This window comes from Podarcis cretensis (genome assembly GCF_951804945.1).
Source record: "Podarcis cretensis genome assembly, chromosome: 9".
Classification (NCBI taxonomy): Eukaryota; Metazoa; Chordata; class Lepidosauria; order Squamata; family Lacertidae; genus Podarcis; species Podarcis cretensis.
Window position 1 is genome coordinate 49,431,182 of NC_137178.1, and position 18,707 is coordinate 49,449,888.

The 18,707-nt window shown below is 38.1% G+C and overlaps 1 protein-coding gene across 3 annotated transcripts in view; it reads right to left on the bottom strand.

Annotated features, from left to right (window-relative positions):
- Positions 1 to 18,707, bottom strand: part of VEGFC (vascular endothelial growth factor C) — a 42,043-nt gene that overhangs the window by 13,668 nt on the left and 9,668 nt on the right. For 2 of the 3 annotated variants that reach the window (XM_079991425.1, XM_079991426.1), the window contains exon 2: positions 2,880 to 3,099. In XM_079991425.1, coding sequence (XP_079847551.1) covers positions 2,880 to 3,099 — 220 coding nt within the window. Of the gene's footprint in view, positions 1 to 2,879; positions 3,103 to 18,707 lie in introns of all 3 variants that reach the window. The other variant, XM_079991424.1, reaches the window with a different exon arrangement.

Genomic DNA, 18,707 nt, shown 5'->3' on the forward strand with positions numbered 1-18,707 from the left:
GCAGAGTAAGAACTGAAGGAAACTCCAGGACTGGACACTGATACTGGGAATTGTAAACTGTTAAGACCTTTAAAGGAAAATGTAACAAATGAATGACCAGACACTTAACATTACTTCTATAGGATGGTGTTATGAAGAACCCAGATGTTAAGAATAGCTAAAACCTGAACAGCAGGTTGAACAGATAATCTGAAGTATGATTAGTGGAGTTTGCAAAAGTAATAAGAATTGAATCTATTTCATTGTATAGGATTGCCTCATGGAAGAATATCATTTTAGAGATCCCTAAGGAAGCTGTATATTCAGGCTGTTAGACTCATCATTAGTGCATTTTGGTGCACTAAGGTCAATGGGGATGCAGTTTGTCCCATTGAGTGACACCATATGTAGCACTCTTGGAATGATGGAAAAGCGCAGGAAGATATATAGAGAGGTTCTTTCAGTGGTGGGGATCTTGATCTGCTCTGCTGCAGAATTAATGGTATTTAGAGATGGTGAAAAGGTCCATCGGGGATAACCCTAGAGACTGAAGCAGATATCAAAGGTTCAAGGACTTGAACAAGTTTGTGTCAGCCTTGTCTTTTTCCAAAATTGATTCCAATATTAATAGGGAATAGGGCATGATGATGTTGAAGCCAATACCACCAGTACTGGAAGTTTTTAGAATTGAAGGAATAAAATAGGATACTGTTGCAGGAAGTGGCACTGATATTGAAGCTGAAGCTGTAGTCTCAGGGTCCAGAGTTAGGGTTCAAGATGAGATGTTCTGAACAAGAGCAGTCAGCAGGTTGGTAGGAGCTTCAGCAAGGTCAGACTTGGAAGTGGTGCAGGGCTTGCTACTTGTGTTGAGGCAAGTGGTTTAGGTTGATAGTAGTATAATTGTAATGCTCCTTTCCCTTTGATTCATGAACGGGAAACCTTTTTTGGATGAAACCAATTCTATGGGCTCAATTCTTTCCTTTTCAGTCTTTGTCCTTAAGTCTATTGCTAAGCAGAGACTGATGAACTGACACCTGGGTCTGAAGGTTAGTAGGGACAGTGGATAAACTGAGATTGGGGACAGATATGTTGTCTCTATGTAGGAAGTCTTGGGTACCATACTTTTTGTGGTCTGCAAAGCTCATTCCACAGAGATAAGAACAGCAATTCCTATGAGCTTGCTTAGTGCAGTTTTGGCAATGAACAGGAATCAACTGTTTAGCTTCCTAAACTGATCAGATAGCAGTTATTATCCTGCTTTAAACAGCTTGCTATCAGGGGTGGGAATCTTCCTCCCACAATTCCAACACTTCTTAAGAGAGATCAGCTGCACCACAGGTGCATGGGGACAAAATGCAAGGGCAATACTACCAAATATAAATGTAGCTAGTGATTATTTTTTTAAAAAGTTAGAAAGCAAAAGCATAAAGGAAGCTTTTTAAAAAAACTAAAATAGGGTGAAAGGAAGGACTTAACAGAATTCAATGAAGAGCAATTTCCTGAGAAAATTTTCCATTTTGTTGCCTTTGTGGTAGTCAAAAGAGAAATGAGTGGGAAGGCACACACTCAAGGCAAGCATGATTAGAAAACATCTTCTGATGAATGGGTGGGGGTGGGCATGACACCAGCTTCTGGCCATGAGCTCTAGAAAGTTTCCAAATGGTGCTTTGCTCAGCTGCAGAACCCATATATGTGCCTGCACAGAGACTACAAAAAAATGGTGCTGGAATGAAAGTACTATAGATCCAGACCTATTTCCAGATAAAGGCTTCCTTGTTGTAACTTTCCACAAGTCTAAAGCTAGCTATCCAAACTGGAATGGGATGCTAATTCCTCCTCCTACTCTAGGACTGGGACGCAAAACTAAGGCTGCAGTTTTAACCCCTTAATGTTGGATTGGGTGGGTGGGTGGTTGTGCTACATCAGCTGGCCTCCTACAAGTGCAACCTCCCACTTCCGTCCACGAAACTGCTGGTAGTATCCTGCCAGTGGGCCCAATTGCTGTGCCAGCCTGCAACTAGAGCATGAATAGGGTCCTATCTGACTGCCCTATTTCCTTTAACTGCTACCACCAAGAACACATATGGCAGCGGCAGCAGGGAGTTAGGAGTGCTCTATTAAGTTGTTACATCCAGAGACTTCATCAGGAGGTACACGTGTCAAATCATGTGAATCAAATGACTCCTAGATATCAGCAGATAATACTTCCTGTTTCTTTGGTCTGGATAATTTGTCAGACAAACTGCCAGATGAGCATATCTGTACTTCACATTTGGTCTGCCCTCCTTTTTCCTAGCTTAGATTTCCCTCTGTCTGCTATGCCTAGGTTGCTGATCTTGGTCTTGGAAAAAACCTCAGCTATTTTCCACTATGTACCATATTTTTCACTATGTACCATATTTTTCTGTGTATAGGACAATGTTTTTTGCAAAAAGAAAAGAAAAGTCAAAAATGGGTTTTTCTTATACAGGGAGGTTTTTTCCTCCCCCCCAAAGCTGAACAATTTTGGATGATCTTGGGTGTTGGTGGGGCATGCGCCACTGCTGCCAACACATGCATGCACAGACCCCACCACTGGGGGTTGCTACGCTGGTACCGGTGCTTTGAATATTTAATAAAATATCAAAGTTGTTTTGTTTGATGTTTAAAATACTGATTACATGATTTTGGGTTTAAAAGGGGAGGTTGCCTTATACATGTGGGCATTTTATACACAGAAAAATATGGTAGCTCAAAAAGCTGCAAACAGTTATGGAATTTCTTGTTATTAGTGAGGGTTTGAGGTTCTGACTATGCTAAATTATGCTTTAACATAACATTTTAGCAGTTTTGTTTTCAGCATTTAAATTTTAAAAAACTGATTTACAGCATCTGGTGGATATTAAATTTTCAACACTTACTTTTCAAGATCTCGGGATTGTAATGTGCCGCAGCAAATTTTACTGGATTTGAATCCTCTGATCTTGCATCGAAGCTGGACTGTTCCCTATTGTGTTGCCAGCTCCCTTTCCTCAACTGACATTTGAACATTTTCCAGTATTCTGGATAAAGTACTGTCATGAGTTCATCCACACTGGATACAGACCGCAACTGCTCTTCCAACTCTTTACTTGCATGAGTCTGCTAAAAAAGAGCAAAAATAATTACTTTCCACATTATACAAATGTTTTTATATATATTAATATGATCAATGGCAAGTAAGGAAGTCTCTTTCCCTATAGAGACTTCATTATCAAAAATGAATTCAAGTCTGTCTAACTACCTACCTTCTTAATTTTGTTAAGGCTGTTATGAAAGTACAAGGAGGAAACAATATATTGACTTTGTTAGCCCAGTATATTGCCATTATTGGTCCAAACAAACTGCCACTGGGGACACTTACAAATGAACACTAACACCAAAACTAGTTTTAGGCAAACGTGAATAAACTACAAACACAGATTCTTCGTTCAATATCACTTAGGCTGCAATTCTATGCACCCTTTTTTAGAAACAAGGCAGGCAATGTCAGCTAAACTTATAGAGCCTTCAAACATTGATTTTGTGTCCCACTATGACAATGATTTAGCATAAAGTAAAAACAGTGCACTTTAATCTGATGAAAAGGAACATTTTAAAATTAACTAAGAACCAGAGAGAGAGAGGGGGGGGCAATGCAGTGAAAAATGCAGCAAGGGGAGGAAGAAATAAAAGCAGGTGAATGGTCTTTTCTGAATTTCATTGTTCCATTTTCTATAACTATATCATTGTATACTTTTAATACAGTGGTACCTCGGGTTACAAACACTTCGGGTTACAGACTCCTCTAGCCTGGAAGTAGTACCTCGGGTTAAGAACTTTGCCCCAGGATGAGAACAGAAATCGCATGTCGGCGGCAGTGGGAGGCCTCATTAGCTAAAGTGGTACCTCAAGTTAAGAACGGTTTCAGGTTAGGAACGGACCTCTGGAATGAATAACCAGAGATACCACTGTGTGTGTGTGTGTGTGTATAGTTTTTAAGAGTACACATTTACAATACACCTTCTGGATTATGTTGAAGCAGTCTTTTTGAATTTGAAGTATGTCATGCAATTAACGTGGGGGGTGGTGGAAATTAACAACATACTTTTTTCAAGGTAGTGGTCTCAAATATTTAATGCCTTCACCCTAAAGGAATTTCAGTCACATGAAATTCTCCTTTATTCTATCTTGTCATAATATAATAGCCCTGCTGGCTGAGCTTAGAATGAGATTTAAGCTACTTCAGGTGCAAGGAAGTTTATTTTGCATGAATAATTGGGGAAAGCATATTCATTGTATATATTGTTACAAAAAAAAAAAAAAACACCCCAGCAACTGTAAAAAAATAAATCCTCAGTTGCTTAATTAAATAAATGCTCAAGCATCTGCTCAATCTAGCAGTACAAACTAAATGTAGTTTATACTTTCACACCATGGCTTTTTTCTTTAAGTCATCCCTGGTGCCCATTATTAATTATAAAGGTCAAAGTACTTAATACTTGGCTGAGCCTGCAACTCATAATTGATGGTGTGACATGCAATAATACAACTTAATGGATTTATAGTGATCATAGTTGTCAGCACATTTCATTTTCAAGGATTTGTTGTGAGAGCTTTTAATGGAAAAGTGATGTCTATAAACCTTTGTGTTCATTTACTTGTATGCAGGACAAATTGGTTAATGGAAATGTATTAAGAGAGGCCAAAAGATGTGTTTATATGGTTGGCTGCTGGTTAGCAGAGACAGAATTATAGCTGTTGGTGCTCGGTGTTTGTGGAGTCTACCAGAAGAAGACAACAATGATAGAAGAAGGGCATCGGAGAAGAAAAGGAAGGCCTGAGAAGCAGGCTTGGTTGCTGGCTTAGTCACAGACAAAGGGAAAACCTGTAAATCATGTCCTGAAAGGGAGCAGTACTGCTGGCTCTGAACTTCCAATGCCACCCCAATTTTGAAACTGCAAAATTATGACAACCATTTTATCCAATCATTATGTTATTAACAATTTTATGTAACAATGCATTTTTAGAAATGGAATGTTTTCTGTGAAAAATGTTCTGCCACATATTATTCCTCAATTACAATTCAAAACTCAAGCTATATGCCTGGTCTTCTCCTTGCCTACAGAGACACATACTTGGGAGGTAAAGTGCCTTGCAGCGGTGAGACAGAAGGCGGAATGCAAGTGCTGTTTAAACCTTTAAATAGTAGCTTGTGTTAATAAAAGGGAAGCATCTGTTCTTCATCAATTAAATTATTATCTTTCACATAGTTGTATTATATTTTCATTATGATAATATCCTTATTTACTATATAACATTTTAATTTGTGATAATTTAGTGGACCACATCTCAAATGAATGTTGCTAATCTCACTTCTTACCACTGTTTATAAAATGCTATAAATTAATAAGCAACATTCTTTCTCTGGCATGTGTTCGAATGGTAATAACTAGAACTTTTGACTAAACAGAAGTAAACTATAGCCCAAATGTTTAACAAGAGACGATCAAAGTATGTGAAGTAAGCAAATATAAAGAGCAATTCTGGAGAAAATCCACCCCCGCCTTAGTCCATGAGTAACATGCAATAAGTTCCAATGCAAATGCTGAACTTTATTCCAAAACAAATGGAATAATGTCATAAGGCATGGATTCAGAACTGTTAAACAATCCTTGTATAGTTTACAGATCTGAACAGAAATATTAATCGGAAGACCACCTACTTTGTCATGTTGCCTTGTTCTAACAAATATTTCAAATTTAAGTATAGTAGGCCATGAAGAAAAAACCTACATAAAGGATTGCCAAGCCAACAAATGGCTCAGTTCAAAAATAGTGAAAAGAATAGTCAATAATGACAACATAAATTAAGACATTAACATCACTCCCAATAATTCAGTGCATAAATAACATCTCAAAAAGTAAGAAGGAATGTAAAGGTAGTGATAAGCCAAGCATAAACATAAAAAGGAAGACATTTTATTAGATTTGTCTTTTGCTGTAGAAGGCCCTATGTCTGTGGAAACATTGTGGACTTCACAAGCCTGCAGGTCACCTTATAATCAGGAATGGCACAGTGAAAAAATATTTTTGCCATTTCAATGACATTTTAACTTGCAATCCACAGGCCATTTAGAACGGATCTGCCCCTCCCACACAAATTAGTATCAAAGACTCCCACAAGCAAAACCAAGTATTTCACAAGTCAGTTCTGAAATGTGTACTTCTAGAAATGATCACAAATGTTATTGGATTTTCTTTCTTCTTGTAAATGTACCATCTGCTGCAAATATTGAGACTGCCGCTTATATATACATTCACTTTAAAATACCTTCACTCTTGATACAAAGGCTATTAGATGAAGGAGAAAACTGGTTTTAACATAGGCATTTGTAATCTCCACACCATACAAAATCTGAACAAGGAGGCATGCAGCCATGGCTTCCAGCTGAAGGAAAACCAAGTGAATAAAATCTCTCTAAATGAGATTTTACAGCCTACATCATTGCTAACCCAAATATTATATAATACTTTTTGTAAGGAAATCAAGTTCTTTCCTTTTAAGTCAGTTGGAACCTTTTCTTTATCTTACTGCCAATGGATGGAGAGTGGTTTACTGTATAATCTGCATCAAGATCTTCACTTGTTTGCAAAGCTAGGTGTTTGTGACTTATTCTAGCCTAAGTATTTTAATGGGGAACATTTGTTTTAAGATGGATGAGGGCAGATATAAAATCTAACAAAGTTTTAATGTGTTGGAGACATTGCCATTTTGCTACAAGAGAGTAAGAATCTCTCTTCTAAACCTTCCTCTCCAACAGCACTGTCCTGTAATGGAAAGTGCTACGTATCCTGCACATTGAAACATAAGCTAGGCAATGTTTCTATTTACATTCCATTAACAGGTAGCCATTTAATAATAACATTTCAGTATTAAAAATTGGCACTTTATTTGTAATCTTACTTTTTAGTGTTCAAAGAAAAATGTTTTCTGAAGAAAAAATGTGAGAAATTCAGTTTTATTTTACTATTTCAGTTCAAATTACCAGTATTTTCACTGTAAAGGAACATGCAAAAGGTAAATTTGAAATATTTTAACATGTTTTATTTTTATTTAATGACTGTCTAGTCCAACATTTTGATATTTCAAACAACATATCTTTCTTTATAATTCAGGGTTATAAGTATTATGGGTGTGTGCAAAGTTTCAGTCAAGAACTAATTCTGTTTAAGTGTTCCACTTAAATGTGCTATAAGCTGCATGATTTATCAAATTCAGTATATAAACAGAATAGTCTGGTCTTAAGTTGAGAACAGTTAAATATGGTTCTTGTGTAACATGTAAAAAAGTTCAAGAAGCAAGTTAAGATGAAATATTTCCATGAGAATTTCTAACATTTTACGCAGAGAGAAACTTCTAGGCAGACACTAGAAATATTATAAAAGGTCACTGTGTGTCAGTTGCTAATTTACAATGGCTAAAAAGTCCAATTCCAGATGTTAATAAGTTCTCACATTGAATATTTTATGTGGTCACTGTGCTTCTTGCATGTAATAACCAAAATAACTTAAGAAACAGCTGAATTCATTTAAAAAATTTCTTCAATTTTCCGTAATTTAAAGCTCTGCCCATCATACAAACCGAATAAAGAGTTTGTGGAAAACTTTAATTGAACACCATGTTTACTTGCATACCCAAAATAAGAAAATAATAGAGAAATGAGATATGCTAATATCTTCAACCTAGTAGACCCAAATTAGAAATACAGCATCTCATTCTACCTGCATAGTCACATCATATATTCCCCTCTCTGTAAAGATATGTAATTTCTCTACTTTATAGCTGAAAGCAAATCCGGCAAACTGTGGAATATAATTATTATAATCAGATGATATACAGGTAGCTCATATCTTATGCAGGGTTTCTTGCCATTGCATGTACAGTATAAGCAAAACTGTGTAAGGCCGGAATACCCTCAGATACCATGTGAGACCAGCATAGAAAGGTACCATCTGGATCCAGCCTTGGATACAAAGCTACTCAAAAAGGAAGTGTCACTCCTGGATCTTTTCAGCATTTCTTGAAAGTTTTATGGTGATTTTTTACTTAGGATCATTCTGAACACAGGAAAAAGTAAGGTGCATTGCAGCATGGTGCCAGGGATTTATTTATTTTTTTAAGCTACATTTGCCTCCAGGGTTCCTCCTGCAAACTTTGTTTGCACATTATATTTCCTAAATGCACTCATATACTTGTGATGTGTCTTTTGAAATAGGCATATCTACAAGAAGTAACTGCAACGGAGAGTATGGCCATATAAGGACATCTTTTAATCCTAATCTTCCTTCAATGTGCATTTCAAGAAAAAAATATATCCAGGATCACTTGCTAACTGGAAATCTGATACTGGTATGCTGACAATAAGCACTGCATTGCATTTGGTCTTTATTATTAATTAATTAATTAATTCTGTATGCCACCTTAAACCCACAGGTCTCAGGGCAGTTCACAGGGCAGAATTTGGTCTTCTATGTTTCCTGGTTTTTTTTTGTCTTCACCTGTTCTTCTAAACCCAATCTGAACAGTTTGGCCCTGCTTTGCTCAAAGTATCATTTGCCAGTTTGGTTGTAACAGCAGGCTATCATACATAATAAATTGATTAATGTTATTACTAGTACTACCTGTACTTTCTTTTTAACCAACCCTATTTCTGAAGATCACATGACCTTGTAAAGTTTGAAAGCAACAATAAAACATACCCAAAAAATACAACAAATAATCTTAAAATGTCAACATATTAGCATAATATTAAATATTCTATATCTGGATTAGCATCATGTTACTCGCAGTAAGGATTATGGAGGGTGAGGTTGGTTTGTTAGTGGAAGAAGATCCAGCTAGCCTCCTGATTCGAGTTTGCTTTTTTTCATTCTCCCTCCCTCCCACTTCCCAAAAGGGATCTTGTCCTGCAGATCTCAGCCAAGGATGAGCAGCCAGAGCATGAAATGCTGGCCAACAAGATATCGTAGAATCACAGAGCTGAAAGGTGCCCTGAGGATCATCTAGTCCAATTCCCTGCAATGCAGGAATATTTAGCTGGCCTGTACAGGGATCGAGTCTGCGACCTTGGCATCATAAGTACCACAATCCAACAAACTGAGCTAACTGGCAGGTATTCAATGGACCATAAAATGGAGCAGGCCAATTCGATCATTGCACTGATAAATAAACAAATGGTTGTGCAGTACCATGTTGTGCTTATGTACTTGGAACTGAATGGATGCAAGTAGTTTGATACCCCCCAGGTGAAATACTGCTCTGGTACAGAACTGGGCCGCTCTCAAGGGAGAGATAGGAGAGGAGTATTAGATGGCCCGGTGGGTATGGGGCATGAGCCCATTAGTGCTTTAGAGATGGGGAGAAAAACTTGCATCTATATGCTTGTCAGCAATCCTTTGTATGTGGGTTGTAATCCTGTTGAGTATGAATAGTTTATGTGTGAATAGGTAGTATCTGAGGTAGTGAATGACTGTAGTGGTTGTGTGGGATGGATAGTAAGATTGTATGAGTAATTGTATGAATAATGTGTTTGATTGTAATTTCATACTGCCTTGTAAAAGGTTAAAGGTAAAGGGCCCCCGGACAGTTAATTCCAGTCAAAGGCAACTATGGGGTTGCGGCGCTCATCTTGCTTCAGGCCAAGGGAGCCGGCGTTTGTCTGCAGACAGCTTTCCGGGTTGTGTGGTGCAATGGAACACCGCGACAGAAGTCAAAGCGCACGTAAACACCATTTACCTTCCTGCAGCAGCAGTGCCTATTTATCTACTTGCACCGGTGTGCTTTCAAACTGCTAGGTTGGCAGAAGCTGGGACAGAGCAATGGAAGCTCACCCTGTCACACGGATTTGAACCACCAACCTTCTGATTAGCAAGTCCAAAAATCTCAGTGGTTTAGATCACAGTGCCACCCATGGGCCTTGTAATGCTCTCTGACCTTGTTTGATATTGTTTTTATGTATAGGGATATTGCTGCTGTGTTTGTGTTTTTTCTTATGTAAATCATTTGACATAGTTTTTATTGTACTTATATTTTTATGATTGCAAATCACTTCAAAATCTTCAGATAATAAAAGCTGCCTATATATTTTTTTTTTTTTGGGAGGGAATTAAGTTAAATTAAGCTAATCCAGAGAGTCTAACCTCTGAAACTCAAAAAACAATATACTCTGATGTTTCAACTTCCTCCAAAGGCTTGAGTGAATAAATATGTCCTTAAAAGAGACTGGAAAGAGCACTGAGGGACCCAAAGTGAGGGAATTCCAACCAAGATATAGGTTGAATACACCTTCATGTGTGTGAAGTTGAGAAGAAGCAGAAACAGATATGAATCACTTGAGCTTACGGTTCATTCCTAACTCTCTGAACTACAGAAACATTTGCATTCAAGCTTTCCTTTTCTGTCTGAATGCACTCTCTGTTTTATTCATCTTATGCCAATTGTAAGACCTCCTTGTACAAGACTGTGTATTTTATGTATTCTGTAAATATAACAGGGTAACTTTTGAACATAATGCTAAACCACCATTTGACACTATAGGAATGAGCTGAGTAAACCTTTTGTAGGCTTTCCTACTCCAGCACAGATGCGGGAAGGATATTCAAGTTTTTGCTTTTGTTGTTTATTGTGCAAATTGAGAGTGTTAACAGAGAGTGTTAACTGAGTGTTCACTACAGTTTAGGGCAGAGGTTGTGAACCTGTGGCATTCCAGATGCTGTCTCATTAGCCACAGCCATCATGTGATGGAAGTTGCAATCTAGCAGCACCTGGAGGGCCACAGTTTAGCTAACCATGATTTAAGGAAACAAGTCAACCATGAATTATGGTTTGAAGTTGGCTTCCTTCCTTCCCTAAACCTTCACCAGCCTGATGTCCTCCAGATATTTGGGACTACAGCTCCCATCCAGCATAGGTGGAGTGCACCAGGTTGGTGAATGATGCCTTGAACTATAGTTAAGACAAAGCAGAGTTTATCAGACACAAAGAGTAACTGCAGTTAGTTGAAGACAGAAGCAAAAGCTTCCTATCTTCTTGCAGCAGTACCAGCGGAAAGGAGGGGCGGAGCACATAAGTTTGGAAAACATTGCATGTATGCTAAGCCATAGTTTATTATTACATGCAAACCAATATTAAATAACATCTAATTTACTTGCTAAACTACATACATTTCTATTGTATTTCCATGTGACTAAGACTTCTTGTTGCTGTGAATGTCACTTCCACAAACCTGTTCTAATTTCCCTTATTGAGTTTATTTTGATGAAAATACTTTGCATAGATGCAATGTACCCCTCTCAAAAAAATGAAAGTGAACTTGAAAATGGAGCAATTAATTATCATGTCAATAGTAAACCCCAAAAGGGATTAGATTTAATGTTTTTTGATAGATAAAATAAATAAATGCAAGGGAGAGAGGAAATGAAATACATATGGACACAAATGTATTTTAAAAATGCAACTTAGTAGTTAGCCACAATGTAACATTTTGAAGATCAAAATATATTTCTTTAATGGTTTATAACATCAAAACTGCAATGCACCAATATTTTCCTTTCTTTCCACAACAATCAGATATAGCCATTACTCAAAATATTTTGACAAAGAAAAAAGGAAGTCTCTATTACCATGAAAACAGATTTGAGTCAACTAGTATATTAGATTTATGCCACCTGCCTCCTGACATTTGCTTGGCATACATAATGAGTCCAGGAATTCTAGCTACCATGGCTGTTATGAAATGCCAAAATAGATTATGGGTGCCGCAAAAATGATGTCTATAGTAAATGTAACATAGCACTTGTTCTCTTTGCTTAGCTTATTTGCTTTGCTTAGCTTATTCAGGAATTTTTAGAAATGTGCAACCTGTGCCGTTAATAAAGATAGTGCAACTCATACAGCATGTTGGCGACAAGCATTCACACAGTTGTTCAAAAATAATTTGACACCATTTATCAAATATGTGAGAAAGAGACAGTAAGTGCCATGAAAACTTACAAACTGCCTAAAATAAAGTGAACTTGCAATTTCAGATTTTACTAGGTTCTTACAAATTATTGACTCGGTTTTTCATTTTTTCTTGTTTTTTAAATAAGTTCAAGAAGGTTCAAGAAAAGGGTAAGTTCAGTGTTGTTCCTGGTAGCTGTGAGGTGCTAATGAAGCAGTGTATGAAGTAATAAATAAGACAGGGTGTCAGCATTCTATCCCTGTTTCACCCTAGCAGTCTATGCAGTTGAGAGGCTGCTGTTTTGCCCCCGGTGGGACCAATTTGTTGGGGCTGGTGGATGGCACACTCCCTGAGTATAGTTTTCTGGGCTTCTTCAGTTGTCTTGTGCCATTGATGCGTCTACTAGTGCTAACTGATAATAATCCAAACGGAATCTTATCAGAATCAACATAATACACTTCTAGGTGTTCAATTAAATACAAAGTAAATATAAATTCTCCCACCATATACAAAGAATTAATTTTGATACAAAAGTTCATAATTATGTCTCTGAAGAGACAATTTCTTGATCTGAAATTGCATGCATCGGGTTTCAGCAATGGATCAATACCGAAGCATCCAGTGCATCATTGTATGAGAGCTGGTGAGTGCTAAGGGGCCTGTGCTATGAGATTGAAGCTTCTAGTGTGAATCTCAGGTCTACCATGAACTTTCTGGTTGTGCTTCACCATGTGTCACAGGCTCTACTTTATAAGAAAGAATAAAATTAAGCAATCTTACAAGAGTGTTGCAAGTTTACTGTGATAATGCATATGAAATGCTTTGATCAATTATAATTATGTATAAATATGTATATTTTTATGTATAAATATTAAGAGGCTATACAATACCTGTATATAGAGGATTCCCCTAGGACTCAATAGAATCCTGTTGCCTGGGCTGTCCATTGACCAGTGTATGTAAGAGACAGCTTCTAGGAATGGAAGCCCCTCATCTCTCTGCCATGCAAATTATTTGTGCTCCAGAGCAGAAGTAACTTGTAGAGTAGAGAGAGGGACAGTTAGATGGATATTGGTGTTCACAGACATTTCATTCCCTGCAATGACATGGGTTGATATGCAGGAGAAGAGAGAAAGAGAAACTTATGTGGATCCTGATGCAGAGGACTTGTACCTGTACTCAGAACTGATTGGGCCCTAACCACTCCCAAAACTGAAAACACTATTGCAATGTGCATTGCAGTGTATTTGATATGGGAAGTTTTATGTCTGGTCTGGTAAAAGTTTATCTGTTACCTGGGGCCTTAACTGACAGTTGTGTGGAAGGTCTGATGTATGCATATTTTGATTGATGGGTGCAGGTTTAGAATTTTCAGTCGGATAGCATGATTGGCTGGGACTGGAGTAGAAGAGCCAGAATAAGTTTATGTAACAGCTGAGTGCTGGTCAGCAGAGGGAGAGTTAGGGTTGTTGGTGCTTGGCGTTTGTGGAGTTGGCCAGAAGACAACATCGAAGAAAGAGGTTTGTTAAAGAAAAAGGAAGACTAGAGAGGCAGATGGATTGGCTTGGTGGCTGAAGACTTGTTGAACATGGCTGAATCATTTGGATTAGGTTGAACAGACAAGATTCCTAGGGTAGTACAGGAAGACCCACCTGCATTTCTATAAGTCAGTAAAGTGTTTGGGGAAAAGGCTTTTGGCAAAGTGCTCGCTTATAGTTTTGGTGAGGCTTAACTGAGATGGAGAGATTAAAATGGTAATTTGGCTAAAGGGTTTTAACAGGATAATCAATACCTTAAACTACCTTAGTTGTTTAAAAATTTCTGAGAACAAGCATTCAGAACAACATGAAATATGAAAACAAAAGGATCATTTTAAAATGTTTTTAAAACATGCAATAAAAATCACATCACTTACACACTTCTTAGAAAGTGCTTGATGTTTGATATAGTCCCATGTTTATATCTGATGTACCTGTGTACTCCATTTGTGAATATTTTTCCAAAATTTGCAATTCAGAGATCAAATAGAATGCTAGACTGTTATTATTTTCTCCATAACTAAATGAGAATAGAATTTTTCATATAGACTTCTAACCTTCCTTCCATTAAAGGGCAAAGAAAAGATTCCTAAACAATGTTGTAGAAGAACAGGGAGAAGCAATAGAATAAATCTCTACAGAATGTCTGAGGGGATCATTTTTAGCTAGGAGAAAGCATCGAGCTCTTAAAGAAGTAAGGCAGAGGTAAAGGTAAAGGTAAAGGTACCCCTGCCCGTACGGGCCAGTCTTGACAGACTCTGGGGTTGTGCGCCCATCTCACTTAAGAGGCCAGGGGCCAGCGCTGTCCGGAGACACTTCCGGGTCACGTGGCCAGCGTGACATCGCTGCTCTGGCGAGCCAGAGCCGCACACGGAAACGCCGTTTACCTTCCCGCTGGTAAGCGGTCCCTATTTATCTACTTGCACCTGGAGGTGCTTTCGAACTGCTAGGTTGGCAGGCGCTGGGACCGAGCAGCGGGAGCGCACCCCGCCGCAGGGATTCGAACCGTTGACCTTTCGATCGGCAAGTCCTAGGCGCTGAGGCTTTAACCCACAGCGCCACCTGCGTCCCCCTAAGGCAGAGGTACTAAATAACAAAAGAATGGGTTGCTTTTTTCTGATTTTTGGAAGCTCTTCTCCATCTATCCCTAGTAAAAGAATAGGCTGTTTTTCTATCTCTTTAGAAAGGTGGGGGTGGAGTGGGAGAAAGAATGAGAGAAATTCTCAGATGAATGGATTTGGTATGGCATTTACCTTTTATTGATGATGAAAGGTAGGTGAGGGGTGTGTTCTTCTTTTAATAACAACAATATGCCCCCACCCACCCCTTGCATAGATCTCTGTAGCCTCACTGGCTGCCACACTTCCTGGAAAGCATTTCCCAATGGGGAAACTAATGGGTAGCTAAAGAGGCTCCCTCTGGAACACCTAATGGTGGGACAATTTTTCTTCTCCCTTTTCTTAAGAGAGAGAGAGAGAGAGATGTCCATAATTCTGCCAGGTTTGGGTGGTTATGTCCAGAATCAGTGCAATTTTCATAATAATTATTTTTAAAAATAATTAGAAATAAGATATTCACTGCCAAAACGAATGAGTGTCATTAAGAAATGATATCTATGTCAGTATCTTATCTTCCTTGTGACAAAGCAGAGTTCCATAGGATGACAGAAATCTACATTAAAATTCCAGACATTTCATCCCATATCTGGAAATAATTAGTTCACTCTATTTTCAGGCTGTTGAACTGGATTTCTGTATCTCCAGTTATTTATAGGAGCTGAAAGAAAACAAGAGACATATTACAGATAGTTTTAGGTTTCATGTTCACAAACTCTTATAATGTGAATAGCTCTCTCCATTTAAAATTCCTTTGTGTGAAGTATGAATTTTTGGTCTGTACAGACATGATATATTTATCTTTTTGAAACCCTGAATACGCTCGTAAGAGGCATCCGATAATTAAAACACCCACAAGGAACTCAGAATGAACAACCCTATCCAAAGTTTGTGAACATGATGTACTACATGGTAAAACTAGCTGTATATTTAATGAGGTGGGTTTTCAATGGTGCAATGACAGTGTCAAGATTCATGGGTTTCTTAAAAAAGGTGAAAGCTTCTCAACAAAGCAAGGAAGTCTGCCAGCCACAAGCAAAAGCACTTACAACTACCCTCTGTAAGTCAAAATCATGCCACATGTTACTTTTTGAAGGGCACATAGAAAAAGTATATCTTATGCATAAACGCATGTGAAAAAATGAGAGTTTCTATGTCTTTATGAGAGGACAGATCTGTGTCCCTGGGTAAAGCACACAGCGAAAGGAAGAATTGGCTTACCAAACTCCTTGTGAGAAAGGTTTTCTTATTAACACCCCCCACCTTTCTGCTTTAATTTCAGTTCATGATATCCAATATGTCAATAACAAGATACAATATTCAGGATGAGGTCCAACCAGTGAGTTTACAGCAAGGGGGAAAGTCAGAACTACATAGCTCTAAGCTTACATACATCACTAAAATCTCATTCTACCCACACTCCAGCAATTTAAGATAATGATTTATTAACAAAGACTTATTGCTTAAGAAAAAGAAAACAAATTCTCAAAATTAATGTACTAAGTTCAAATCTACCTCTTATTTTTCACATCTGTTGAGACAAAGGATAATTAATTAAAGTTAAAAATTTATAAAAGCCTGTTTTATAAATTCTGTTCTAGTTTTAGGAGCACTATAGTCTCAAATGGCTGTTATGGAAAAAATGTCTTTGGGAAAAGCTGATATAGGCTTTACTTTCCAGTGCAGTTTTCGGAACTTCCAGTTCAAGGCAAAATGTCTATCAAAGCTGCAAGGAACTGCTTGTCTGAGCTATATTTCAGTTGTTTTAGAAGTACACAGTACTGCTAAGTATAAACAGTCAGCTGACAAAACATATACAATGTGATATAAAGGAACTTAAAATCATAACATTTCAAAGCAACTTTTATTTATATTGAACATCTGGGTTGGTGTATGCAACCTGTTCAGCTCAGAGAACCATACTGGAAAAGTAACCTCAGTTGGGGGGATGCAATTAATTTACACATCAAATTTCCATTAATGTGGTAAAGAAAAAATCACAAAGGGCTGGAATGTCACACATTCTTTTTAACCATTTGAACAAAGCTAAAAATGACTATTTATTTAAACATTTCTATCCCAGCTTTTCTTTTAAAAAACCCAAGGCAGCTAAATAGAAATAAAATAAGAGAAATTATATAAACTACTAAAACACTAGAGGGTCACAGTAAAAGCAAAAGAAGTCTGGCTATTCTATCACAGCTATGATTTTCTAGATATTGTTGGGCTACATTAGCCTCAGCCAGCATGGCCTAACATCAGGGATGATTGAAACTGTAGTCAGCAACCTTATTTATTGTAAGCCACCCAGTGAACTTCATGTCATGAGTATCTCTGAAGGGCTACAGGTTCCCCTACCCCTACTCACACAACTGAAGGCCTTCTTAAAAGGGAAGGCTTTTATACTATGGTGGAAAGTCATCGTGGATGGGGCAAGATGACACTCCCTGGACAAGATGCTCTAGAGCCTAGATCTACCTCAGAATCCATAAAAGGCTCTTTCCCTTCCTCCAACGAAAGAGGAGTTTGCCAATGATCCTAATGCACAGGCAGAAGAATACATTTCAGATACCGGTCAGTTCATTGAGATTTCCACTAAATAATGAAAATCATTGTATATGCGTATATATAAATTTACATTCTGCAAAATTAAGAAGTTAAAGTGCTTAACTGGACAGAGCTGGGGCAGTGTGGCAGGGAGATAGGGACCATGTCAGTATAACAGCATGAATGCTGCCACCAGTCTGACATTCCCAACAGTGCACCCAACCACATCCGTGGAAGTAGAAGTGATGCCAATGTTAAGATGGAAGCTTTGTGCTCCACCACACACATTACTATTGGTTGCTTTGCACACAAAAGCCCAGACTCAGTAGATTCTAGGTAGGTGTAAAAATAACAACAACAACACCACACCTGTCTACAATCCTAGAAAGATACTGCCAACACTGAGCAAGACAGATCAATGGTCTGATTTGCTATAAGGCAAATCCAGTATTTTTATATTTTTAAACCTTCTTTGTAATCATGAGCACTAGATGCATACTTCTGAGAATAATTCTCAGTCTGCAGCAGCAGTATAGAAGAAGAGGAGGAGGAGGAGGAGGAGGAGGAGGAGGAGGAGGAGTTTGGACTTGATATCCCGCCTTTCACTCCCTTTAAGGAGTATCAAAGCGGCTAACAATCTCCTTTGCCTTCCTCCCCCACAACAAACACTCTGTGAAGTGAGAGAGGCCGAGAGACTTCAGAGAAGTGTGACTAGCCCAAGGTCACCCAGCAGCTGCATGTGGAGGAGTAGGGAAGCGAACCCAGTTCACCAGATTACGAGTCCACCGTTCTAAACCACTACACCATGCTGGCTAGAGAAGCACTGCACCTCCCTGAGCAAACCCAATCATGACACAAAAGATGTATGCACTCCTGTTGGGGTTCTTATGCCCTTGACCATCCATTTCCGATTCATACCTTGCTCCGTTTCTTAATCTATTCAGGGAGTCATCCTTGCAGCTGTGCATCAACAACAATGATGCATATTACAAGTGGCTGCAGAACAAGAGGACATGATTCCGAAAATTGAGGCAGACTAAATTATCACACAGTAGCTTTAATATTGGCTTCAGTCATAAATTAAGTTCAACTGTGTTGCTTTCTGTAACAACTACAGCAATTAATGGGCTGTGTTTGACTTGCTGGTTATAAGTCAGGCAGCCTTGTAACAGCAAAAACACACACACCACCCATTACACTATATCCAACACAAAATGGGGCAGGGGATAGCAAAACAGAGAACCCTGTAACAGTAATTACTATCTTAATTAATAGTTTAATTAATTTAATTAATTATTTAATACCTCCAGTATTAAAAACTGCTGACATGATATAGCACATGGAAATTGTGTTAATAAGGATACCATTTTATGTTATGATAGTTATCAGTTGTAAACACAGAGATACTTTTGAATTTCAACAATTAGCAAACTATCCACACTGGCATAAGTGAAATATTACAGAACAACCTTGCTACTAAGGGATATCAGCTTCATTGTTCTAAACTATTTCACCTTCTTTAGCCAA